Source organism: Liolophura sinensis, chromosome 4, assembly GCF_032854445.1.
Source record: "Liolophura sinensis isolate JHLJ2023 chromosome 4, CUHK_Ljap_v2, whole genome shotgun sequence".
Taxonomy (NCBI): domain Eukaryota; kingdom Metazoa; phylum Mollusca; class Polyplacophora; order Chitonida; family Chitonidae; genus Liolophura; species Liolophura sinensis.
In genome coordinates this window covers 24453648-24480138 of record NC_088298.1, presented here as the reverse complement: position 1 = coordinate 24480138, position 26491 = coordinate 24453648, and the positions used below count along the sequence as shown (strand labels likewise).

The 26491-nt window shown below is 39.4% G+C and overlaps 1 protein-coding gene across 2 annotated transcripts; it reads left to right on the top strand.

The window, feature by feature from the left end:
* Nucleotides 1-1136: 1136 nt before the first annotated feature.
* Nucleotides 1137-22324, top strand: LOC135464552 (protein PALS2-like). 2 transcript variants are annotated; one of them, XM_064741977.1, is made up of 15 exons: nucleotides 1137-1198; nucleotides 3578-3641; nucleotides 8085-8206; nucleotides 10146-10295; nucleotides 10432-10581; nucleotides 12590-12668; nucleotides 13277-13425; nucleotides 13728-13859; nucleotides 15030-15138; nucleotides 15424-15483; nucleotides 16531-16692; nucleotides 17031-17233; nucleotides 18540-18668; nucleotides 19106-19132; nucleotides 20069-22324. In XM_064741977.1, the coding sequence occupies exons 2-15, from the start codon at nucleotides 3611-3613 to the stop codon at nucleotides 20243-20245; spliced, it is 1680 nt and encodes a 559-aa protein (XP_064598047.1). In that variant the 5' UTR covers nucleotides 1137-1198; nucleotides 3578-3610; the 3' UTR covers nucleotides 20246-22324. The 2 variants fall into 2 exon arrangements, with proteins under 2 accessions (XP_064598047.1, XP_064598048.1); XM_064741978.1 differs by lacking the exon at nucleotides 1137-1198 and adding an exon at nucleotides 1414-1433.
* Nucleotides 22325-26491: the final 4167 nt, after the last annotated feature.

Sequence of the window (26491 nt, the reverse complement as noted above, 5' to 3'; positions counted from 1 at the left end):
TACTAGTTCATCCAGTGATGGGAGGAGGATGAAGTACTAGTTCATCCATTGTTGTGTGGAGGATGAAGTACTAGTTTATTCAGCGATGGGTGGAGCATCAGGTCTAATGTCTTCAGCACAGTGTACTAGTGAGGCAGCACCAAATATATCTACAAGATTGCATGTCCCATATTTATCATTGTTCTGCAGTAAAGAATCGGTGTGCAAAATTTAAACTCTCCAGAGCTAAACATTTTAACTATAGATGTGTTTGAATTTTTGACTTCTGTCTAATACATTTGGTAAATGCGGGCCCTGAGTGAAATGATAAATCTTTTACCCCCCAAAGAAACCTTCACAGGCATGTCCAGTGCCATTATAGTAACGTCTGTGCAGTCTGACATGCACAGTATAAGCAACGGGGAGGAGGCAAATTTTTCTTTTAGTCTGATGAGGTACATAAATGTGAAATAGGACCTCAAGTTATTGTTGTGTCAAAAGTTTGATAATGTTTACAGTATGTTACAGTGTATCAGTTTTTAGTTTAAAGTTGCACTGCATTTAGCATAACATCATTATAGTTTTTTGGGAAAAAACCGTTTGACATCGATAAAACAGTGTTAGAGCCCTACTGCTAGGCATTTGGTGGATCCCCATTAAACTTGACCATGAAATTTCATCACATTACTAAGGAATATGATCAGAAATTGGGAGGGCGTTTTGTTGAGATTTTGCCCTTGTGCTCTTGCTTCATGATGTTTTGACAATAACGACACAGATAATTTTAAGAGTTATATTAGTCCCAGATTTTACATACTTCTTGATATACCGGTAGGCTATATATAAAAAAAAAATATATATATATATATATTTGTACGGTTTTCTCAACATTCCAATCACAAATCAAGAGTGAACGATAAATTTAACTCTTAGACGGTATTTGACTTTAAAAGCAATGTGTGGAGGATATAATAACTTAATAAAATAAAAGTAAAAGAAAAGTTTTAACTTGACAAATATTTGGTGAATGTGCTAAGGGCGTCACCCCCACGAGAGCCTCATATGAATGAGTCACTTCCCGAAATTCTCCTTCCCACATAAAACGACAACACCGCTGCGCGGAGAGCGAGATCAAAGGAGGTCAGCTTACATCCAATGAAAAACTCGGACAGGTGCTTGGCCGCGTCTTAGAAGTGTTACGCTTCGGCTTTTTCGACAGGTAAGTTCGTGGGAACTTTTAGCTGTGTGAAATCGTGTCCCGCTTTTGTCGACAACTGCGATTTTCTGCAACAATTGAAAAACTTAAAGGCTGAATGTAGCTAGAAATCGTGGTGATGTTTACGTCTATAGCTCGACCACCTCCCCTTTTTTCTCGGCTAATGGCTTAAGTTTTTGGGGACAGTTTTTGGGGACAAAATGGCGTCCTGAGAAATACCGATCTGATGTTGACAGGTGTTTTGTATCAAATTTCATCCACATTCTCTGGGTTTTGTGTATGCTGTAGCTAACCAGGGCTTCTCGAACGCCCCCTGACACTCTGACACAACTTGACAATGCGCAGTTTTCTTGTATTCATTTAGATCGCAGGGTGAATTGAGGCCGTACGTGACAAATGTTTGATTAATGACATCGGTTGCAGTAATGCAACTTGCAATGTGCACCTTGATGTTGTCAGAGTTTTAAGACAATTTACCCACATTGTATGCGGGTTGTGTAAGCCAGCTCCTAGCCTGGGTCTAAACTGGCTGTTGTGTTAAAACCACCCCACCCACGTGCACAGCAGGGTTAAAATGTTGACAATCAAAATGTTCCAGAATATTTCAGATGTTTTGTAAATATAAGCTAGGCCCTACACAAAAGTTAGGAAAGTATAGTTTGAGTTTTTCAGCGTGATCAAAAAGATTGTCAGCTATAAATATATCTTAGTCTACAGACCAGGCGAATTTAACTTTACATAATTTTTAAAATTAGGGATATTGATGATGGCACATGATGGAGGTACATTGAAATCCTGGTGTTGGACAAAGAATTCTGGATTCCCCTGTTCTCACTCTTTGTGTTGACAGTTAAGACAGTTAAGACAGTTGCCTATATTCATCTATTGTTATTCACACAGTTCAGCATCAGCTTTTACATTGATGCTCAACACAGAACTGTATGTTAGCTGAGCAACTCTGACAAAGATTTTACCTGTTAGCAGTGTTGTGTTGCAGGCCAAAGAATTAAAGAGTTCAATTTTGGATTTTCTTAAATGTAAAATTGAATTTCTGAAAACTCAAAGTTCATGTGTACTTGCATGTGAACATAGATGTATGGCAGACTGTATGCCTAATTAACATACAGGTATTGCATATATGCATCACATATACTGTATTTCACCGGATGTTTAGTAAGTTTCAAGCGACGTATTGTCTTTAATTTTGTTGGATTCATCCACCTATTAACTTATGTGCTTGTGATAAAATTTTAGTGAGAAAATCTTAAGTGTTGCAATCAGAAGTATCATTTTACGGTCTTTATGTGTTTTTCAAATTGCATTTTTACATGCAAAATTTTAGGAGTTACTGTAAATCAGGGACATTGGGTTTATCAACTTACAGTCATGTGAAGACTAGGGTTTAGTTTTGGCGAAGAAACATAAACCTCCTGTTAGTGGTAAAATTGTCATATTGGTGAGGATAAGTTGACCAGCTCATTATTTACACAACAGATGTGTGATCTACCCTTCTGCCCCATATACACATGTGTGTGACTTGTGTAGGAACTTAAAAAAGCTGAAGTAATGTAGGCACATTGAGAAAGTATGTGAAACCACTAAATACCTTACTTATGATATGGCTGTATACCATCTCGGCCACTTACGTAAAGATATTTACAACTAGCTTATGGGATTTTCCACAATGAATCTATTCTCTAACTAAGGAGAATAGGGTAGCTTTTGGACTGTTCTTGTTTATCTCCCTATTGCTGCTGGGGTGGGGATTGGGTGATGGGGAGATGGAATGGGAATATGGGGGTGGGGACATGGGATGGGGAGATGGGGATAGGGCTGTAAAACAGGATCGTTTAACATCTAGGTAAATGGAAGTAAATCAGTTTTGTGAATACCTTCAGTATACATAGTAGATGTTTGTACCTGGAAACAAACATAATTTTTCAGCATGATTGTTGCTACAAATAAGATCTATAATTTGTATGTGTTGCTTTTGTGGTTAAATTTCTGAAAAATAATTAGAAATTCTCCTGTCATACTATACAGTTGACTGGAGTTGAGAAGTTAAATACAGTGAGTTTTTTGATTATATCGAGTTGAACATATTTATATGTATATGAGAATAACACACAGAAAAAGGTATTATCATGTTTCAGAGTCGCTTGCACGAAGTGAATGGACACTAAGATTATTATAACTACCATGACGACCCCGACGACCCCGACAGTCAGCTGAGCCAGCAATCACTTTGTGCAAGTGGCCCCATGCAGAACTAGACATTTATTACATAATTAATTATGACCAAAGTTACCTGTGTGTAGAATTCTTAAAGATCCATTGTTTCAGAGAATTTTGTCGATGTTTACAAAATGCTTTTGTTTCCAGGTTTGTGGCTGAGTGTGTTGATGTGTTGTGATCATGCCAGCTGCCACCACAGATACCGGCCTGGGTAAGTCAAGGCACACATAAAATACAGCAGAGTGCTTGCCTTTCAATTTCTTCATTTATTATTTATTTGATTGTTTTTTTTTTTACGCCAAGAATGTTTCACTTATACGAAGGCGAGCAGTACTATGTTGGGAGGAAACTGTGCAGAGCCCAGGAAAATCCACGACATCCCCAGCCTGCTGGCAGACCTTAATTAACATGAATATCTGGACAGTTTGCCATTATGTCCTGCAGCAGCTGGAAAAAATTATTTCCCCGTGCTTGCAATGAGATGTTTTCTATGTTAGGCAATTATTCTTCCTACAAATTTCATGATAATATTCAGTTTTTCAGCATGTGAATGAAATTTAATGCATTAACCAGTGTCGGTGGTCTTAGCCTAATTCCCTCAAATTTTTGGCATATGAAAGAGCAACTTTTGGTGCACTTTATACACATTTATAATTAGATTTGGGAGACAAAAATACATTGGTTGGATTGAGTAGTCTCAGAGCATCACAAAAAGTAATGTTTTTTGTCTGTCTGCACAGAATAATGCCTTCAGAATATATGGTTAAATAAACACCTGGCAAACATGTGAAAAGGTTGAAGAATTACAGTACATACAGTTACATGTGTATAGTAGAAAAAGAGGAAAGGTATAGGCAAGACAGAGTTGAAAGATTCACATTTTTTGTTACATCTGGATCGTAAGTGTGTAAAAGTGTAAGGTGCATGTCGGGTTGAAATGTTTGGTTGTCGACTCATTTTGACTTGAGTTCAAACTGAGCCCCAGGGTCTGTCAGCAACCTGTGGATGGTTTGTCAGCAACCTGCGGATGGTCGTGAGTTTCCCCGGACTATGGCCGGTTCCCTCCCCCCCCCTGCCCCCACCTTAGTGCAAGTGAAATATTCTTGAGAAGGTAGTGAACACCAGTCAAATAAATGAATAAATGTATCATGAAAATATTTATGATACTCAAATGACTGCTGCACTGCATCCACTTCTCATCCACTTCTGTGAGATATACGTGGAATTTTACCCATTTTACGCCTTTAAATCACTTGGATGACACAAAATTCTGTGGATAAAAGTAATCCGAAGATCTTGAAATATCATACATTTTGTCTGCTGTATTTAGATGTAATATCATACATTTTGACCGCTGTATTTATATGTAATATCATACATTTGACATTTGACATTTGAATTTTAAATACTTTTGTATTTAGATGTCCCAGCCTGTTTTCAGTTTATTGACATGTTATGAGAACATCTGATGAAAAATCTCAAATATCTTTAGCTGGTGTTGTGATAATATTAACCAGTGTTGTGAAAACACTCAGTACCGCAGTATGAAGGGAGTCACTGGCTGTCTGGTTGCTGTAACACCAGGAGCCTAGTTACATCTAACACACACTTTTGTAGACTGACCTTGTCTACATCATCTATGATTATTCATCGAAAATTTCAACCATAAAAAAAAGAAATTTTTACATGCAAATAAATTCATAAAGAGTCAATGTTGGTTCTGAAACTGAATTTTTTTTTAGTTGGATATTAATCTGCCTTTTAAATTAACCTCAAAACACCTTTTTTAAGAATTAGCAGAACTCTCAGAGCGAGGCAAAATGTGAAGCTTAATTACGAGCGAAAATTCTGGTCGTTTACTGTGTTATAATCAGTTTCAAGTTTCAGCCGTGTCATTTGGTGATGAAGTTATTCAATCGACTGCAGACACATCGTGGTAATAGTAAAGTCTGTGACCAGCCAGGAACAGAATTATTGCTTTAGCTCGTTTCCTGTCTGACAGATTTTATTTGACCCTGGCTTTCAGAGGATTATTATTTCAAAATAGTTTCAAGTTTCTGTCCTGTCACATGACTGAGCCAATCCCAGCATTACAAATATTTGCGTTGTACCTTACCCAATAGGCCCTCCAAAAAAAGTGCCCTGCTTTAGAATATTTAGTCAGATTTTTAATTTCTTTTTTTAATTTTTTCCCCATTTTAATGTCTTTAAAATCTCTACCTTTTCATTACCTAGAGTTAAAAAAAAAATATCCCTGGGTTAAGATTTTACTGGGCATTTATAGACTGACATGTTGTAGTAGTGTTAATGAGACATATGTATGTGTAAGTGAGCATAATGTGTGTCTTCAACTTGTCGCACTTCATGTTAACTTCAAAACAGTTTACTACTCTAAAATTGTTACTTATCTCAGGAACTTTTAAGTCTGACTAAAGTCTAAGGTTTCTTCGTGATCCTGGGAGCAGCCATCCTCAGTATAGGGTTTTGTGTTTCATGCAAGTCAGGCACTTTGTTTTGTGAATGGCCCGTGTTAAAAGATCGGAGGTCCATGTTAAAAGATAGGTCTATAGTAAAAGGTAGGAAACTTAAAATATAAGACTACTGTGTTAAAAGATAGAATGTCAAACAAGTTGACTGAAGGAACCAGATGGGCAGGCAGGCAGGCAGACAGACAGACAGGCAGACAGGCAGACAGACAGGCAATGCAGATGAATAAAACTCAACTGCCACCATACTGTAGAAGTGAAAATATTCATTAGCCTGTTGTTTATTTTGTAAACATTAGTCTGGAAATTGTTTATTTTAATAAATCTGTGTACTGATATTCCAACAAATGTATACAATGTTCCCTTCCAACAAATGTATACAATGTTCCCTTCCAACAAATGTATACAATGTTCCCTTCCAACAAATGTATAGAATGTTTCCTTCCAACAAATGTGTGCAATGTTTCCTTCCAACAAATGTATACAATGTTCCCTTCCAACAAATGTGTGCAATGTTTCCTTCCAACAAATGTATACAATGTTCCTTCCAACAAATGTATACAATGTTCCCTTCCAACAAATGTATACAATGTTCCCTTCCAACAAATGTATACAATGTTCCCTTCCAACAAATATGTGCAATGTTTCCTTCCAAAAAATGCATACTGTATTCCTTTTTATGAGTAACAAAGTAATGTACAAATGAATAAAATCCAGTAATGTAAGTGAAATATTCTTGAGTTTGCTTTAGAAACCCAGTCATATGAGTAAGTAAACAGTGTGCCAGGGTAGTGTGTAGGTCTGTACAGAAAAGCTGTGATTGGTAAGAGAATTGACCTTACCACTTGACACAGGTTTGACACATCCTGTTTAGAAGATTCAGTTATGACAAGCATAATCCTTTATTATTATTGCTTGAGAATTTGAAGCATGATTTCCTGACTGTTAAAAGTGGAGATATCGTGATAGTCTGTCTCATGAGGGGGGTCTGTAGTAGCCTTGTCCTGTGATGGTTTCGCATAAATGGGTGTTTATGTGAAATGGACAGTACACCTAACCTAATTCCTTAATTTTTTTCCATCATGAAATAGCAACTTTCAGTGCAGTTTATGCACATTTTTAGTTTGATTTTGGAGACAAAACCACATTGCTTTGGTTAGATTGCCCAATTTCAGGGCTTCACAAAATGCATCATTTCATCAGTCTACACAGAATATGCTCAAATAAATACCGTGCACACATGTGAAATGGTTGAAGAATTACAGCATGCATCCTTCATGAATATTCATGATGTGAAGAACATGACCCCCAGATTGGCATATTCATCTAAGGTATGCTGCGGCTGATTGGCCCCTCACAGGTGATGCTGCAGGCAGCGATTCAGGTTGGCTGCTTTGGTAACGCTCTTGAAGACGACTTGTTCTTATTTTTCTTTGTATGCAGTTTAATGTCCTAACATGAAAGTACCCTTAACATATATATATAAAAGTACAAACAATCTTCTCAGCTGTCTTCTTGGACTGAGGTTGTAATATCGGCCAATCAGAAACGCTTCTGTGTCCCTTAAAGTAGCCATTTGTAAAAGAAGTTTTTGTGGAGATTGCTCGTTATCTAGCAGTATGTCAACATATGGACACTTCGGAACTTGCTGCGCAGAGTTAAGTGTGCGCTCTACATTTGTGATCATAGGTTTAGCCAGAGGGCTGTCTCGGTGTCTTTGAGACACCGTATTCCGACAAAGTTAACATGGGAGCGATAAGGAAAATAGGAGGAAATTGTAAATGAGACAGCCTGATTTCAAGTTCCGGCTAAATCTATGTTTGTCATTTATTCACCATTGGCTGGTGATTTTCTTTCTGCACTCAAGTGTCTTCTAGCATTAAAATATTCATTCAAGTGTAATATATGTAAGTCCTCAGTAAGGCGATCAACCTCAATTCCTCCCCTGCCCCCTCCTCCCCTCCTCCCCGAATCTGCCTTCTTTTGCCGCGTTTGTACAAATGAGGTATTGTTGAGTCTGACAGATGTAAAACTCCAATCAAATAAGTACATGTACATGTAAATCAATAAATAAACCTCAATTTAAAAATAAATGAACAAAAAATGTAGATTGTTTTAAAGGATGGCCAATTATCTAATTGGACTGACGTGGTTATCTCCCTATCCAGTGGCCGTTCGTCAGGTGAGGTCTAACCTAGAGGGCATAGGCGAGAGAGTGGATGCTGATAGAGCAGATATTGCCTTCCTCAAGAAATTCTTTAACGACATAGCCTTAGAGTCACTGGTGCAGGTGAGTACAATTCATGAATTGGACGCATCTTCATAATCATACTGAGGTGAATTGTACGGTGTTATTTTGGAGATCAGTCATAGGTGATTCTTGATGTTTTTGTTTGGGATGTGCTCTAGTGTAATGCCTGAAATGTGAGTGTTCACACTCTCCTAGGCAACTTGTAACTTTAGAGTCAAAATCACATGTATAACTTGTAACTTCAGTCACAATCACATGTATAACTTGCAACTTCAGAGTCACAATCGCATGTATAACTAGTAACTTCAGAGTCACAATCACATGTATAACTTGTAACTTCAGAGTCACAGTCACATGTATAACTTGTAACTTCAGTCACAATCGCATGTATAACTAGTAACTTCAGAGTCACAATCACATGTATAACTTGTAACTTCAGTCACAATCGCATGTATAACTAGTAACTTCAGAGTCACAATCACATGTATAACTTGTAACTTCAGTCACAATCGCATGTATAACTAGTAACTTCAGTCACAATCACATGTATAACTTGTAACTTCAGTCACAATCACATGTATAACTAGTAACTTCAGAGTCACAATCACATGTATAACTTGTAACTTCAGAGTCACAGTCACATGTATAACTTGTAACTTCAGGGTCACAATTGCATGTATAACTAGTAACTTCAGAGTCACAATCACATGTATAACTTGTAACTTCAGAGTCACAATCACATGTATAACTTGTAACTTCAGTCACAATCGCATGTATAACTAGTAACTTCAGAGTCACAATCACATGTATAACTTGTAACTTCAGTCACAATCGCATGTATAACTAGTAACTTCAGAGTCACAATCACATGTATAACTTGTAACTTCAGTCACAATCGCATGTATAACTAGTAACTTCAGAGTCACAGTCACATGTATAACTTGTAACTTCAGAGTCACAATTGCATGTATAACTAGTAACTTCAGAGTCACAATCACACGTATAACTAGTAACTTCAGTCACAATCACATGTATAACTTGTAACTTCAGAGTCACAATCGCATGTATAACTAGTAACTTCAGAGTCACAATCACACGTATAACTAGTAACTTCAGAGTCACAATCGCATGTATAACTAGTAACTTCAGAGTCACAATCACATGTATAACTTGTAACTTCAGTCACAATCACATGTATAACTTGTAACTTCAGTCACAATCACATGTATAACTTGTAACTTCAGAGTCACAATCGCATGTATAACTAGTAACTTCAGAGTCACAATCACACGTATAACTAGTAACTTCAGAGTCACAATCACATGTATAACTAGTAACTTCAGAGTCACAATCACATGTGTAACTTGTAACTTCAGAGTCACAATCACATGTATAACTTGTAACTTCAGAGTCACAATCGCATGTATAACTAGTAACTTCAGAGTCACAATCACATGTATAACTTGTAGCTTCAGTCACAATCACATGTATAACTTGTAACTTCAGTCACAATCACATGTATAACTTGTAACTTCAGTCACAATCGCATGTATAACTTGTAACTTCAGAGTCACAATCGCATGTATAACTAGTAACTTCAGAGTCACAATCACATGTATAACTTGTAACTTCAGTCACAATCACACGTATAATTTGTAACTTTAGAGCCACAATCACATGTATAACTTGTAACTTCAGAGTTAGCTTTTAAACCATTTATAAAATGATTGTAATAGCAAGTACAAAACGACTTGCACGCGCAAGGAGATCATAGGTACAGTTTGTTGTAAATTATCACTACTGAGTTTGATGTGTGATTTGTGGTACATGTTTGTTTTCAAAATAGAGGAGGCTCAGTGAAATTTCTTCCTGCACCCACTGCTTCAGTATTTTTCATATATACATGGATATGATTGAAGTTGCCAATTTTATGTTAAAAAAGTCAAATCAAAAAGAAATCAGAAGTCTGGTATTTCAGGTCCATGATCAATTGGAAGAGAATGAATTCCTGACCCCACACCGAGAGTCCTCGCAGCTGGCGTCAGACACGTTGGAAGCCCTCCGTCACCACATGGACAACCAGGATGCTGAGGAGCTCAAGGACCTGCTTACCTCCCCTCATTTTGATGTAAGAGTTATTCCCCTTCACTTTGTTGGATCTACATGTACCCGTATTTCCACACTAACATTGTGCTGGAGCTTACCAGTGTTTTGTTTCAGTATATTTCTCCGCATCTGTTTCAATTTCGTTCTTACTTTTTCAGGCCTTGTTAACTGCTCACGATCAAGTGGCAGAGAAAGATTTTGAGTACGAACCAGAGACCATCCAGTTGTCTGCCCCTTTTCCACCAGGAATTCCGTCCCAGACTGACATCAGAGTTGTCGGCATTCGGAAAGCGAAGACAGAGCCCCTGGTAAGGGCACTTTTTAAAAAATATGCTGAATGGGGACGAGTGACATTTTTTGGCGGATACACATTATAAAGTAGATATTAATTTTTCAGCTCACCCAGCTAAGACATTGATTTCTCCAAGGCTGACCAGTTGTCAGTTTTAAACCATGCATGTTCAGTTAGTTGCTGGTTGTTATAAATTTTCGAAGAATGAAAGGAACTAACAAATATTACATAAGATAAACTAGGCGTTCAAACACAAAAGACAAGGGTTATTCTGATCAGAGGTATATACTGTCAAGTGTAAAGTATGTATCATTTTCTGGAATTTACTTTCGTGGATTAACTTCAAAAATTGGTTCGCGAGAATTAATCGTTGCGTAATTAATCAAGGAAATACTGAAAAAAAATCTTAAAACTAAGATTTCCCGAGTTATAATATGGCTGAAATTACTTAAGCACGACAAACAGGTATTATCAAGAGTGGCTATAATCCTCGTTTGTATCCTGCTAATCCTCGTAGTCTGGACCAGAGACTAAAACAATGGAGGATGGATTATCACTTTGTAAGAAGATGACATTCGCACCTGCTCTGAGCAGTATTCAGAGCCTAACCCAGTAAGAGGTGTCGTGTTTTCGCGCCGGCCTTTCACTGGTGAGAGAGTAGGCCTACTTTTAATCAGCTGGCAAAGTGACTACTCACCTTTTGAGCAGTTCAGTGTAAAACGTGTAAATTCACCATTATCGGAGCTAGTCATTCATGCAGTCGAGCAACACGATTAGTTTTGAATTGTTTTCGTTTTTAGTCATCATCTGTTACCGGTCAGAAACAGCTAATATTGTGTAGTTGTCAAAGGGCCATTGCGTTGTTGTATACAGTTCATAATTTGGTAGAAGCTCACTCATTGGTCCAGAGGAAACCAACAGTCAATGGGATAGTGTGTATCAAAGTGACATTCATTGGAAGCCAGCACGTGTTATATCTACTTTTCTTTCACTTTTCTGACATACCAGAAATTGATCAAACTAAATATGAATGGACTCCAGCTTTGTTTTACACCCACTAAACCATATCACCATTAGTTGATTTTCTTTAAAGCCTAATTTTAATTTAATTACAGCCAAGAAACACATGACCTCTTCGGCTTGTCAAGGATGCAGCTGTTGGCAATTGAAGTCAAGCTCTCATTGCTACGCATATATTTTTGAATACAATTCAGTTTTTATCCAAATATTTGAGTATTTGTACAAGAAAACCAGAATTGAGTATTTTTTTGTTTTACCCTAAATTTCAATTTTTAACTGAATTTTACCACCGAATACTGGGGTCTAAAATCGACATTTATGACTCCCTGATGTACATGTAAATGCATGATGTGTACCTGTAGTGGTGCTGTAAACTAGTACCCTATATAAGTGATCTGGAATGAACTTCACCCTCAGTTCTCAAACTCTTGGCATGTGAAACAGCAACTGCAATTTATTCTTGTTCTTCATTTGATTTTGGAAACTTTGTGGGTTGGATTGACTAATTTCATGGTTTCACAAAAGGTATAATCAGTCTACACAGAATGAACAGTGTGACTTTACATGATAATTGTGTGACTTTACATGATAATTGTGACTGATAATTGTGTGACTTTACATGATAATTGTGACTTTACATAATTGTGTGACTTTACATGACAATTGTGACTGATAATTGTGACTTTACATAATAATTGTGTGACTTTATATGATAATTGACTTCACATGACAATTGTGTGACTTCACATGATACATGTAACTGTGACTTTACATGATGACTGTGTGACTACATAACTGTGTGACTTTACATGATAACTGCGACTTTACATGATAACTGCGACTTTACATAACTGTGTGACTTTACCTGATAATTGTGTGACTTTACATGCTAATGACTGCATGATATTTGTGTGACTTTATCTCATGTAACTTGAGTTATCAGTTAGCTTTTAATGTTATATAGTCCACACGTTTGTTTTACTTGAGCTGACGTTCTCCTTCAGGGTGTAACAGTAAAGGTTGATGAGAACATGGAATTGGTGATCGCCAGAATCATGGCCGGCAGCATGATTGACAGACAAGGTGAGTATGCAGCTGTGTTATTCATTGGAATAAGGTTCCGCTACCGTATTGTTCTTTAATCCTAGCTAGGGAGTGTGGGAGCTTACAAGCCACAGGTCTTCAGTGTGTTAGTGGCCGGAATCAGTTGACAGCACATCTTTCATCTTATGTAATGAGGTTTATTTTGAACAGTTTTTAGCCAATCAGGTTCATACTTAAACATTGGCTTGGGGCCATTGATAGGACAGTTGGGATTGATTTTTTCACAATGTATACTGTAAATGTTCAACCTTTTTGATCTCTAAAGCATATTTCGCCCAGTGGAATTCATCCTTAAAGGTGTCATGAAAGTTCGTGTCACTAAAGATACAGGCCTCATAAAACTGGGCGAATCATTTCTCTACACCCCATGCTTCTTTCAGAATGTTTCAAAATATTAGTTGCAGAGCAGGTAAAAAAGGATTAGGGTAATCCAGGATGAAATCTGTCAGCCATCTTGGATTTATTAGCTGTAACAGATTCACTGTGAATTTGAGAAGGAGCACTTGCTGAAAATGGCAATATGTCCCTTAGTCAGGTAGTATGACAATGCTGGGCGATCTGTGTATCTGAACGTGCCGTGTTTCCAGGCTTACTGCACGTGGGTGACATCATCCGTGAAGTGAACAATCAGGAGGTACATACCCCAGAGCAGCTGATGGACATCGTCAGACTCTCGCCCAACACCGTCACATTCAAAATCATTCCTAACTATGACGTTCAGCAATACCAAACCAAGGTGAGCAAGTTTTTGGTGGTCTTTGGGTTATAGTGTGTTTGTCATTATTGAATGTGTGAAGATGATATTGCAGAGAGAAGCTTGAATACCTGTAATAAGAAGACCTGTTGGGGTTTTACATAAATTCCAAAGGAGACTACTCTCTTTTCACCAGTATATCCACCCATATAACTTACCGGTCTTCTATTGTTATGGTTTACCTTTAAGCCTTGGAATATTACTTTCACATATAAACAAAGCCTTGTAATACATATATTTGTATTTAAGCTAATCTAAAAGTTTTTAACTTCTCACCCCCTCAGGTCTACATGAAGACCCACTTCAACTATGACCCACTTAAAGATCGCCTCATTCCTTGTAAAGAAGCTGGGCTTCCATTCCGTGATGGAGACATCCTCGAGATCTTGTGCTCGGACGATGCAAACTGGTGGCAGGTAAGATAAGTCTTTTCCTTGTTCTTAATTTTCGGTCAAATTTTTGGTCAAATCTCCATTTGTTCTACGGTTGTCACAGCCTGAGCGGGATATTCCATCGTCGATTCGGTGTGTATGTACTGAGATCAGAGTTGGCACACATGTAGAGCACAGTAACATGAGGGGGATATTCCATCGTCGATTCGGTGTGCATGTACTGAGATCAGAGTTGGCACATATATAGAGCACAATAACATGAGGGGGATATTCCATTGTCAATTCGGTGTGTATGTACTGAGATCAGGGTTGGCACACATGTGGAGGACAATAACATGAGGGGGATATTCCATCGTCGATTCGGTGTGTATGTACTGAGATCAGGGTTGGCACACGTAGGGCACAATAACATGGGGATATTCCATGGTCAATTCAGTGTGTACATACTGAGAGAAGGGTTGGCACACATGCAGAGCACAATAACATGAGGGGAATATCCCAACATTGATTCGGTGTGTACATACTGAGATCAGGGTTGACACACATGTAGGGCACAATAACATGAGGGGGATATTCCATCGTCGATTTGGTGTGTACATACTGAGATCAGAGTTGGCACACATGTAGAGGACAATAACATGAGGGGGATATTCCATTGTCAATTCGGTGTGTATGTACTGAGATCAGGGTTGGCACACATGTAGAGGACAATAACATGAGGGGGATATTCCATCATCGATTTGGTGTGTACATACTGAGATCAGGGTTGGCACACATATAGAACACAGTAACATGAGGGGGATATTCCATGGTCGATTCAGAGTGGGGGTATTAAGTATTATATATTACCAAATTATTGACTTCTGTATTAGTGTATTCTGTATTGGGATCAAAATTCAACAAAGTGGCAGGAGTGGTATCTCAAAAAACACAGTTTGTATTGACCTGAAGTTTTACATTCGTATAAAATACAATGACCTAAGGGGGATGTTCCATTGCTGATGCTCTGTGTTCATATTAATTACCAAATTCATGATTTCAACACTTATATATTGAATTTAAGTTTTGCGTTCATGTGTCTCCAAGAGGCGAGCTCTTTTGGTAGAGCTAAGTGTAAATATATATTGACTCGATAGCTTTGCGATTTTCCTTCATTCTGACACAAAGATAATGAGCGAGTCTTTCTGCCAACAGGCGCGCATTGTGGACAGCGACAATCCGTCGGGTCTAATCCCGTCCCAGACACTGGAGGAGAGACGTAAAGCCTTTGTCAGGCCGGAATATGATTACTCCAAGAGTTTGTGTATGTATGGACCAATGAGATTCAAGTTTGAACTCTTCCAGCGCTAAGGGCGCGCCAGCTTTATTTTGTTTTATGGGCCAACGGACACTAAAATATGAAATAAAAATATAACTGAAAATTCACATTCGTAAAATGTTATTTATTTTTTTTTTACTCCTCCAATAGTGAAAAAAAAATTTTTTTTGCCTGTTTAGTTACAATTATATTTCTTATGGCATAAAGCTAAAACTGAACATTTGGACAAAGTGTATGAGACTAAATGTTTGCATTTCTATTTGTTTTCAGTGTGTGGGTTTACAAGAAGAAAGAAGAAGAAGACCATGTACACATCCAAACAGAACTCAGGTGTGTAAAACTGTATTTATAATTGTTACCTGAGATGCTGTATTTCACCTGAAGTTGTGTAAAATGTGTAAAAATCAACCTTCATAAGCAAATAAAGGCCTTAAAATGATAATAATTTTTTCATTCCAACTGTTCAGGTTTTCTGGCAAGAAATTGACCAAATGTCCAAAAAAAAAAAAAGAAAAGTGAAATGGCCCTACAAGGTGGATGAACCAATCAGTCGGAGAATAAGTCAATCTGAGAATCAATCAAAATGTGTCATTTGAAAAATGATCAGCTTCAGGTGAAATACGACAAGTGAGATATATATCAGTGTTAAGTGCTTAAGACAGAGATTTCTATAATGCTGGACAAAGAACTGAATCCTGGGCTGTCACCAAAATTTCATGACGACTTAAAATGCTTTAATGTAGGGAGACTTCATTGTTTAGTTATCCTAAGGCCAGGATGTACACTGGGTATTTGACTTTCTGACTTGCGTGTATCATGAGTGAAGTTGGTAATGCCATTTATTTGACAAGTCACAAGTGTAAGGGGCCTATGCGTAATGAAGAACAACACAGCAACAACATAATTAGACTCAGAATCTGTCCTTGGCTTCAGCCTACTATACTTCACCTGAAGTTGGGCATTTTACAAGTGACACAGTTTCATTGATTCTGACTGATGCATCCACCTTATATGGCCACTTAAAGGTATTCTTGTAAAGTTCAGAAACGACCCTGTTTCCTCCTCTGTCACCCGAACTCTGTTTTGCCTTTTAACCATTTGAACATGGGCACGAGTGACATGACATCATGTTTCAGGTTTCTCTAACCTGGCACATCCTACTGAGTTGTAAAAATTCTAGATTTAAAGTTGATTTACAGAGTTACCAAGTTTGTCATACCGATTAAAAGTTGATTTACAGTTACCAAGAGACCAGATTCGTTGTTGCCGTTTATGTCTGTTTCGAGCTCACTTCAGAAAAACTAAAAAGGTGAAATCTTTTTTTGTCTTTTCTTATAATTAATAACAGCACCGATATGGATGTGTTAAATTTTCCAGAGTTTGACCAGTGTGAGATGATGGTGTATGAGGAGGTGACCAAGATGCCGCCATTCAAGAGAAAAACCCTCGTCCTGGTCGGTGCCTCGGGCGTAGGCAGACGTGCGCTCAAAGAGAGGCTTATCAAAATGGAGCCACAGAAGTTTGGATCTGCCATGCCTCGTAAGCTTTTGGATTTTGAGTCCAGTTCATGTTCAAGTTTTCCAGGATATTTCATTCGTATATTAATCAAGGTGACCTTTCGTGGATGAGGAAGTAAATGTTCAGAATATTGCTGTGACATGTTGGAATTAGTGATCTATAAAACTGAGGGTCTCCGCCTCCATTTTCAGTAAACTCTCAAAACTTCTTGCTGTATCTCGCTGCAAAATTCCCAGAAAACAATAGCTGCAGTACAATCCTGTTCTTAAAAAGACATGACAAGTCGTGGCGTCTGATAGACTCATAGCCACTTGACCATTGAAATAAATGTTTTTATCTGATCACTTTGCTCGTTGCAGACACGTCGCGTGCACCGCGAGCAGGAGAGGAGCATGGGAAGGGTTACTACTTCACGGACCGAGAGACCATGCAGAAGGACATCGCTAACGACATGTACCTGGAGTACGGAGAGTTTAATGGTAATCTGTACGGGACTCACCTGGACACGATCCACGAGGTCATCAAGTCTGGCAAGATGTGCGTGCTGGATGTTAATCCCACAGTGAGTACCCCATTTCTTGTATGCACGCTTCAGTTGCCTTATGGTTCGAGTTTCCACCTCGAATTTGGGAGACCTGGGATCAAGGCTGGGACGTCAGGTCATACCAGATACTTCAGATGGGACTTGTTGCTGCCTCACTTTGTGCTCAGCACTGAAAGGTTATAGCAGTGAAGCTGGTTGGCCCGGTGTCGGTATACTGCGACTGGGTGAGGTGTCATGTCTGGTGTCTTCGGCATGATACCTCATTGGCGGGAGTAATTTGGAGGCATAAACTCGTCCTGCTATAAGAAGATAGGACTTGTTGTCGTCATATGACTGAAAAATTGTTTATTATGCTGTACAGCCTCAAGCATACACGCACCAAGATTTAAACCAAGTCAGTTTTATGTTGGCTGGTTGCATGGTCTGATGGTTTTTGCCTGAAGGCCGCTAACCTTCAACCAATAAGGTTCATTTGCAGCTTTATGTCTGGTACCTGGCGATATTTACCAGTCTTTTCTTGGGACTGTCTTGTCCTTTAGTCATAAACCTGACCAGTTACCTAATATATAACATATCATTAAGTATAATATATAACCGGAGCACAGTTGTAAAGTTAGTCCAGCATTTGTAGCTTCAGTATTAATCTGGTTCATTTCTGTATAAGTGCTTGTCATATCATACTTAACATTATCATGCAAACCAGTTAACACAACATTTTGAAGACAAAGTTAATGCCAAGCCACAACTGCAGATCGGTGTCCATAAACAGGTGGTTGGGATTCAATCCAATCCAATATTGGATCATTCCTTGATCTGTCAAGTGGGAAATTTTGGTCTTTTCCTGGCTTGGCACTCTGCATAAGATGATATTCCAAGTTCATGTACAGATCAACCATGTGTGTAAGCTGTGACTGGGTGGGGCATCATGTCTTCAGCCTAGCTTTTCAGTGAGGCGGCATTGCACATACATGTATATGATAGTATAGGGAACATACTTCTGCAAGAGGAGACGTAATATGAGTGGCATAATGAAAGCAACAAAACACATCTCAAGTACAAAAAAGAAATGGTAGGCTTAAGTTTTAACTAAGGATTAAATTTCAGGGTAACGAAGTCATGAGAAGAATTCACAAGTGTATTTGCAGTAATAGGAGTGACATTATAGTGAAAGTGACAAAACACACCTCAAGCTGAAAAAGGAAAAAGTAGGCTTCAGTCTTAAACGAAGGATTACAATTCAGGGCATTGTGGTCACTAGAAGAATCTAGAGGTGTATTTGAAGGACGTAAATGGTTTTTAAACGTGTCAAGTTTCCCCTTTTCAGTCTCTGAAAGTGCTGAAGACCTCTGAGTTCATGCCATTCATCGTTTTCCTGGCAGCCCCAAGTGTGGAAGCTTTGCGCGACATGTACGAAGAGGGACAGCGGAGAGGCATGACCAAAAAGAGCGCCAGTGTAAGCTCATCATCTTTTCCTTAGAACTAAATAAACCAGTAGAAAAAATATCATTTGGTGGCAAGTCACATTACAACTTGTTTTAGTTTGAGTCCGGAGCAACTTTAAATCTTGAAGATCTTGCACTACTCTGAACCAAAACTCTCTTAACTATAAATCTTCAAACTTTTTGCATGTTGTCAGCATGTTCCATCAAGCATATCCTGAGACTGTTAAAACCATGCTTTTTTTTCTAATCAAGTAGAAAAGTTGCATAAAAGTTGCAGTGAATTCTTTTCCATTCTCTACATGTCTTCATATGCTCTTGATTTATCTGTTTTACTAATTCTTAAATGCTCAGATCATAGTCTGTATGAATTAAAAAAAAAATGTTAATTGTAAATCATTTTTTGTGATTTTATGTTGTTGCTGCATATGCTGATTTTCTTTATTTTCAGACACCGGGTGCAGTGGAGTTCAAAACGGTAAGAATTTATTTTTTATTTAAATGGTACTGGTTTTCTACTGGGCCACAAATCTAGACTCATAGCTTGGCTTTGTGGAGTGAAAGTTCACAAGGCAGTCGGGCAGCATCTGTTTGCAAATATGATTCGTAAAATGGAAAAATGACAGAGTTGGAGGCACCTCCAGACACAAGGTGTGGGGTGTCTTAACTGATGTGGTTGAGGAGGAATTTCCGGCTATTTTTTCAGTCTTCACCAATCCAATAAAATTTTTGCTGTTCAAGAATAGCCCAAATAGTAACTTTCATAAAGTACAATCTCAGCCTGTGCACGTTTTCAGAAGTTGAAGTTTGTAATGTTAATAGATTATAATTTGAGCTATTCTGTGGAAATACAGAAAATTTGATTTCATTAATGTAATTTTTCAACCTTTTCGCATGTTTGGAAGGTGTTTATTCAAGCATATTCTGAAGGCATTATTCTGTGTTGACTGATAAAATTATACTTTTTGAGAAGCCCTGAAACTGGCCAATCCAAATTAAAAGTTGCCCTTTCACATGCAAAAACGTTGGGGGGGTTGCGGCGATGGGGGTAACTGTATAATAGGGATGTATATAAATATATACTCGATTAGGGATTTTCTACCTCATGAAAGCTTAATAATGTTCACAACAAGGGTGAAATTATCTTAGCCTTTTCTGCTACTAAAGTAAACAATGACCTTGATATATTACATTGATTTTTTTAAATTTGTTTTTGGGATTGATGTTTTACACAGTTTTCAGGAACCCTAGGGAAACCCATGACCATCTGCAGGCCTTCCAGACCTTCCCATGTACCATTGATTTTTAGCGGAGATTGCTAAACTGATTCTGATCTGTTTCTGAATATCTCAGAAAAACCTGAATATTTGTAACTTTTCAGTCAGGTGGGGTTTTTTTTCTGTCTTTTTAACAGGAAGAAGACTTCTTGAACACGATTCAGGAAAGTGCCGACATAGAGAGAGTCTACAAGACGTATTTCGATCAGACGATCGTCAATGATAACTTTGACGAAACCTATCGCACCTTAAAGAAAGCTCTGAATGAATTCACGCACGAGACACAGTGGGTTCCAGTGAATTGGGTTTACTAAAATCTGATTGAACAGATGAGGTCATGTGATCCGCATAGGAAGCCACCCGATTGGTTGCCATCAAATTTTGACATACCACCTTTGAACCCCACACATTTCATGTCATATTACTATTTCATGTGAGTTGGGTTTACTGAAGTTTGACTGGACACATGTGGGCATGTGATCAGCACAAGAAGCCACCTGATTGGTTGCCATCGGATTATGTTATCATCACTGGAGCCACCCCCAATGGTTACTTCATGTGACTTGTTTCCTAGAAACCATTTTCATTGCCTTGTACATGTAGCTATCACTTAAGCTGTTTAACTGGCTATTTCATGTCATATGATCAACAAACCATGCAGCTGATTTAATGGGTTATTATGTGTGTTGCCAGAAATTGAAGACAGTTTTTTTTCTTTCCACTCACAAAATTAAAAGGAACCAAGAGGAATGTTATGTATTATATTTATATACTGGCTCATCCAGGCTTTGCTGTTTACACTGGTTTTTGGACCACAGAGGAAAAGTTTGTCCGTGACTTGCCAAAAGTCGGTTGTTTACCCTAAGCTTTCCAGTCAACGCCCCCTCCCCCCCCCCAAACCATCCAATTAAACTGACCACCATTGTTTAAGTGAAAAATTCTTAAGTGTGGCGTTAAACAACAATCAGATAAATAAATGAATAGTGGACCACAAAATTGTTATCTATTTTAAATGATTATTATATAATGACTGACGATTTGACCCGCAGAAATCTATATAGTTGAAAACTGGTCAGGAAACATTATTACCCTGTTTCTAGTTTGCATTTATAGCAAAATGTTGGACATAAGTATGTGTTAAACTTGATTTCTACGAGCTCAGAATTTCGTTAAAGTTTGGATATCGAGGGGTGTAGTGTGGCAAGGGGATACGTGAAAGTGTCTGAATAATTAGAGAGTCTGAAGAATAAGGAGAAGTCTGGTAGTTGTAGTGGAACTCCATACTTCCCCAAGTTGATATGCATGAATATGTACATGATGATTATGATCACTTCACCAGAAAGTATAGGTGTGAAGACATTTTTGTAAGGTTTTATTTTTTGCCTGCATTTTGATGGAAGACTTTGCCACATGACAATCAGACATGGGAAAACCGATACCATTAAACGGAGATCAATGACAGTATCATGTTGTTCTGCGACATTTTACAATGAAAAATGTGACGTGGTCTTGGTTTGTAATTTATTAATATCAAGGCAAAATAAATCACAGGGTTCATATTGACTAGAAAATGAAGATGGGAAAGTTTGAACTGGTGTTGATGTATATATAACTATATTCTATTGCTAAGTTGTGAGTGAAACATTTTGTATATACAAATTTTACCAACTGTTATTATGAAATGTGTTCAATCTTCATAAATGGATGAAATGTATTAAAAGTCTAACAGTCTTGTGGCTGTGACAATTGAAACCCTCCTAAATTAAAAAAGCAATTATGCAAATGAATGTTAATTAATATCTTGTTCCAAATAACATGAGAAGGCAGTTAATGTAATTTACACATAGCCTCATGTACCATTATCCATTATTGCACACATAAATATGTATATTATCTCAGTATTTAAATACATGCTTGTGAGCTAAAATTTACATCTGTAAAATGTAATAATGCTATTAGTGGGTTATCATGGGGAATATGGCTGTTCTTTCTACAATGGTTGTGAAAAAGTGAGGTGTTATTTCTACGAGCTTGTTGTGAAGCATATTTAGTATCTATTTCCTGGCACAAGAATGTTATTTTTTTATAAACTCGATATTGATGGTCTTCTGTAGTGCCAGAACTTTGTTTACAGTTGGATTAATGTTCAATCACAAGAACAATATTGTGATGTTTTTTGTGAGTTCTATCTGCTGGAAGTCTGCGCATTCTTACCATGAAATACTTCATGTATTGTCAGTATATTTGACTAGATTGGGACTGGTACTACTATTGTTTGTTTTCTATGGTAGGAGTGACAAGCATTTATTGGTTGTGGTATGAATGTAGGCTGCTTTAAAAACATGCTGTTCATTTTTCTTTTGGTCATACGAATAAAGGTGAAGAGAGCTTTAGTTGCATGAAGAAAACTGTGTGATGTTTGTCTATGAAATAAATTTCCTAATACCGGAACAGTTTTGCACTAAGAGTTCACTACAGGCAACCAAGTAGCCAGCCACAAGCCTGCTGTTGGTGTGCCTCTGGTGCAATGTTTGTGCACCTGTGGAATGATTATGGAACTCTCACACTGCATCTCTGTTTCACGGTTTGTTGTTATCTCTGTCCACACACCACTGCACTATGTGTTGATTTGGGTATGTACAAGCCTACTCCTGGTGAGAGAACAGCACATCACTGAGGCCCATGAGTCACCTTGTGCTGTTCCGTTTGTTGTAATCATTTGAGAACGTCCACTCTTCTCGAGGAGGATATTACAAGTCATGGGTCCACGATATTGGTGACGTTTCATCTACTACTATGTGAGAAGTAAATATTCCCTGTACATCACCAGAATGTGTTAGATTTTTTTTTTCTCAGCCCCATGGATTATTACCATGATCCTTGTTATTCCTGCAATTAAAATGTATTTTTAAATTTTTTTTTTTTTGTCAATAGAACATAAACCAATGTATGAAATTTGTAACAATTTTTTCAGGAGATACAGATATCTATTCATTCATCGTAAGTATAGCTGTTACTCTGACATGCTATATATCTACGCTCCAATATATTGTTACTCCCTTGTTCATATTGGCTAAGTTAATGTGCTAATATTTGTAGCTCAGACATGGAACAACTTATATCCGTTTCATCATTCTTATTATTTCCAACAAAGTATCCATAGATACGTATATCGTGACTATTTTACCTAAAGTTTAGTGTTTTTCAAGTGATGCATATTACGTGATTCTAATCAATTCACACGCATTTATAGGGCCACTTAAGAGTTTTAACCAACTTTGATTAATTTTTATGGTAAATTTTTATCAAAATTATCATTTTAGTGTCTGTCTGTGCTTCTGAGAACGCATTTCTACTGACTTGAAGTGAATACAGTGCATTAGGTTACAGGTCACTCAGTCATATCACGTAGGTCAGTAAAATACCAGTAATGATGTGCCTTACTTGTATACAAAGATTGTATATCTGGTTTCCTTCACAGATAATTTTGTGCTGTGTAATACAATTTAGGGGTCATGGCCAAGTAGTTAGGCTGAAATGCTTACTCTCAGCGGCTGTTTGACACTGAAATGCTTGCTCTCAGTGGCTGTGCGACATTGAAATGCTCGCTCTCAGCGGCTGTGCCACACTGAAATGCTTGCTCTCAGCGGCTGTGCGACACTGAAATGCTTGCTCTCAGGGGCTGTGCGACACTGAAATGCTTGCTCTTCAGCAGCTATGCGACACTGAAATGCTTGCTCTCAGCGGCTGTGTGACACTGAAGTGCTTGCTCTCAGTGGCTGTGCGACACTGAAATGCTTGCTCTTCAGCGGCTATGCGACACTGAAATGCTTGCTCTTCAGCAGATATACGACACTGAAATGCTTGCTCTCAGCGGCTGTGTGACACTGAAGTGCTTGCTCTCAGTGGCTGTGCGACACTGAAATGCTTGCTCTTCAGCGGCTATGCGACACTGAAATGCTTGCTCTTCAGTGGCTATGCGACACTGAAATGCTTGCTCTTCAGTGGCTATGCGACACTGAAATGCTTGCTCTTCAGCGGCTGTGTGACACTAAAATGCTTGCTCTCAGCGGCTGTGCGACACTGAAATGCTTGCTCTCAGTGGCTATGCGACACTGAAATACTTGCTCTCAGCAGCTGTGTGACACTAAAATGCTTGCTCTCAGCGGCTGTGCGACTCTGAAATGCTTGCTCTCAGTGGCTATGCGACACTGAAATACTTGCTCTCAGCAGCTGTGCGACACTGAAATGCTTGCTCTCAGAGGCTATGCGACACTGAAATGCTTGCTCTTAGTGGCTATGCGACACTGAAATACTTGCTCTCAGCGGCTATGCAACACTGAAATGCTTGCTCACAGCGGCTGTGCAACACTGAAATGCTTGCTCTTCAGCGGCTGTGCGACACTGAAATGCTTGCTCTTCAGGGGCTATGCGACACTGAAATGCTTGCTCTTCAGCGGCTGTGGGTCACTGAAATGCTTGCTCTCAGTGGCTGTGCGACACTGAAATGCTTGTTCTTCAGTGGCTGTGCGACACTGAAACATTTGCTCTTCAGCGACTGCGCCACACTGAAATGCTTGCTCTCAGCAGCTGTGCGACACTGAAATGCTTGTTCTTCAGCGGCTGTGCGACACTGAAATACTTGCTCTCAGTGGCTATGCGACACTGAAATGCTTGCTCTTCAGCGGCTGTGCGATACTGAAATGCTTGCTCTTCAGCGGCTGTGCGACACTGAAATACTTGCTCTCAGCAGCTATGCGACACTGAAATGCTTGCTCTTCAGCGGCTGTGGGACACTGAAATGCTTGCTCTTCAGTGGCTATGCGACACTGAAATGCTTGCTCTTCAGCGACTGTGCGACACTGAAATGCTTGCTGTCAGCGGCTGTGCGACACTGAAATGCTTGCTCTCAGCAGCTGTGCGACACTGAAATGCTTGCTCTTCAGCGGCTGTGCAACACTGAAATGCTTGCTCTTCAGCGGCTGTGCAACACTAAAATGCTTGCTGTCAGCGGCTGTGCGACACTGAAATGCTTGCTCTCAGCAGCTGTGTGACACTGAAATGCTTGCTCTCAGCGGCTGTGCGACACTGAAATGCTTGCTCTTCAGCGGCTGTGCGACACTGAAATGCTTGCTCTCAGCGGCTGTGCGACACTGAAATGCTTGCTCTCAGCAGCTGTGCGACACTGAAATGCTTGCTCTCAGCGGCTGTGCGACACTGAAATGCTTGCTCTCAGCAGCTGTGCGACACTGAAATGCTTGCTCTCAGCGACTGCGCCACACTGAAATGCTTGCTCTCAGCAGCTGTGCGACACTGAAATGCTTGCTCTCAGCAGCTGTGCGACACTGAAATGCTTGCTCTCAGCGGCTGTGCGACACTGAAATGCTTGCTCTCAGCAGCTGTGCGACACTGAAATGCTTGCTGTCAGCGGCTGTGCGACACTGAAATGCTTGCTCTCAGCAGCTGTGCGACACTGAAATGCTTGCTCTTCAGCGGCTGTGCAACACTGAAATGCTTGCTCTTCAGCGGCTGTGCAACACTAAAATGCTTGCTGTCAGCGGCTGTGCGACACTGAAATGCTTGCTCTCAGCAGCTGTGTGACACTGAAATGCTTGCTCTCAGCGGCTGTGCGACACTGAAATGCTTGCTCTTCAGCGGCTGTGCGACACTGAAATGCTTGCTCTCAGCGGCTGTGCGACACTGAAATGCTTGCTCTCAGCAGCTGTGCGACACTGAAATGCTTGCTCTCAGCGGCTGTGCGACACTGAAATGCTTGCTCTCAGCAGCTGTGCGACACTGAAATGCTTGCTCTCAGCGACTGCGCCACACTGAAATGCTTGCTCTCAGCAGCTGTGCGACACTGAAATGCTTGCTCTCAGCAGCTGTGCGACACTGAAATGCTTGCTCTCAGCAGCTGTGCGACACTGAAATGCTTGCTCTCAGCAGCTGTGCGACACTGAAATGCTTGCTCTCAGCGGCTGTGCGACACTGAAATGCTTGCTCTCAGCGGCTGTGCGACACTGAAATGCTTGCTCTCAGCAGCTGTGTGACACTGAATGTTGGTTGAATCCGACATTTGGAAATGTAAAGCTACAAATTCTCCTGCCTCCAGTCCTCTTAGAGCCATGGGCATGTTGGTTGGAATGATTGACAGCAATGATGATGCCATCTGGACAGTCTTTCATGAAGTTCCGTGTGCCAATACAGCCTACAGCCTGAGCAGTGTGTCGACATACAGCCTACAGCCTGAGCAGTGTGCCGAAATACAGCCTACAGCCTGAGCAGTGTGCCGTAATACAGCTTACAGCCTGAGCAGTGTGCCGTAATACAGCCTACAGCCTGAGCAGTGTGCCGAAATACAGCTTACAGCCTGAGCAGTGTGCCGTAATACAGCCTACAGCCTGAGCAGTGTGCCGAAATACAGCTTACAGCCTGAGCAGTGTGTCGACATACAGCCTACAGCCTGAGCAGTGTGCCGAAATACAGCCTACAGCCTGAGCAGTGTGCCGAAATACAGCCTACAGCCTGAGCAGTGTACCGAAATACAGCCTACAGCCTGA

Bases quoted from the DNA above. Each gene is read 5' to 3' on its own strand.
- LOC135464552 (XM_064741977.1), top strand. From the start codon at position 3,611: ATGCCAGCTGCCACCACAGATACCGGCCTGG. The intron at 13,426-13,727 runs GTGAGCAAGTTT...TCACCCCCTCAG, and splicing joins TTCAGCAATACCAAACCAAG to GTCTACATGAAGACCCACTT. The intron at 17,234-18,539 runs GTGAGTACCCCA...TCCCCTTTTCAG, and splicing joins TGCTGGATGTTAATCCCACA to TCTCTGAAAGTGCTGAAGAC.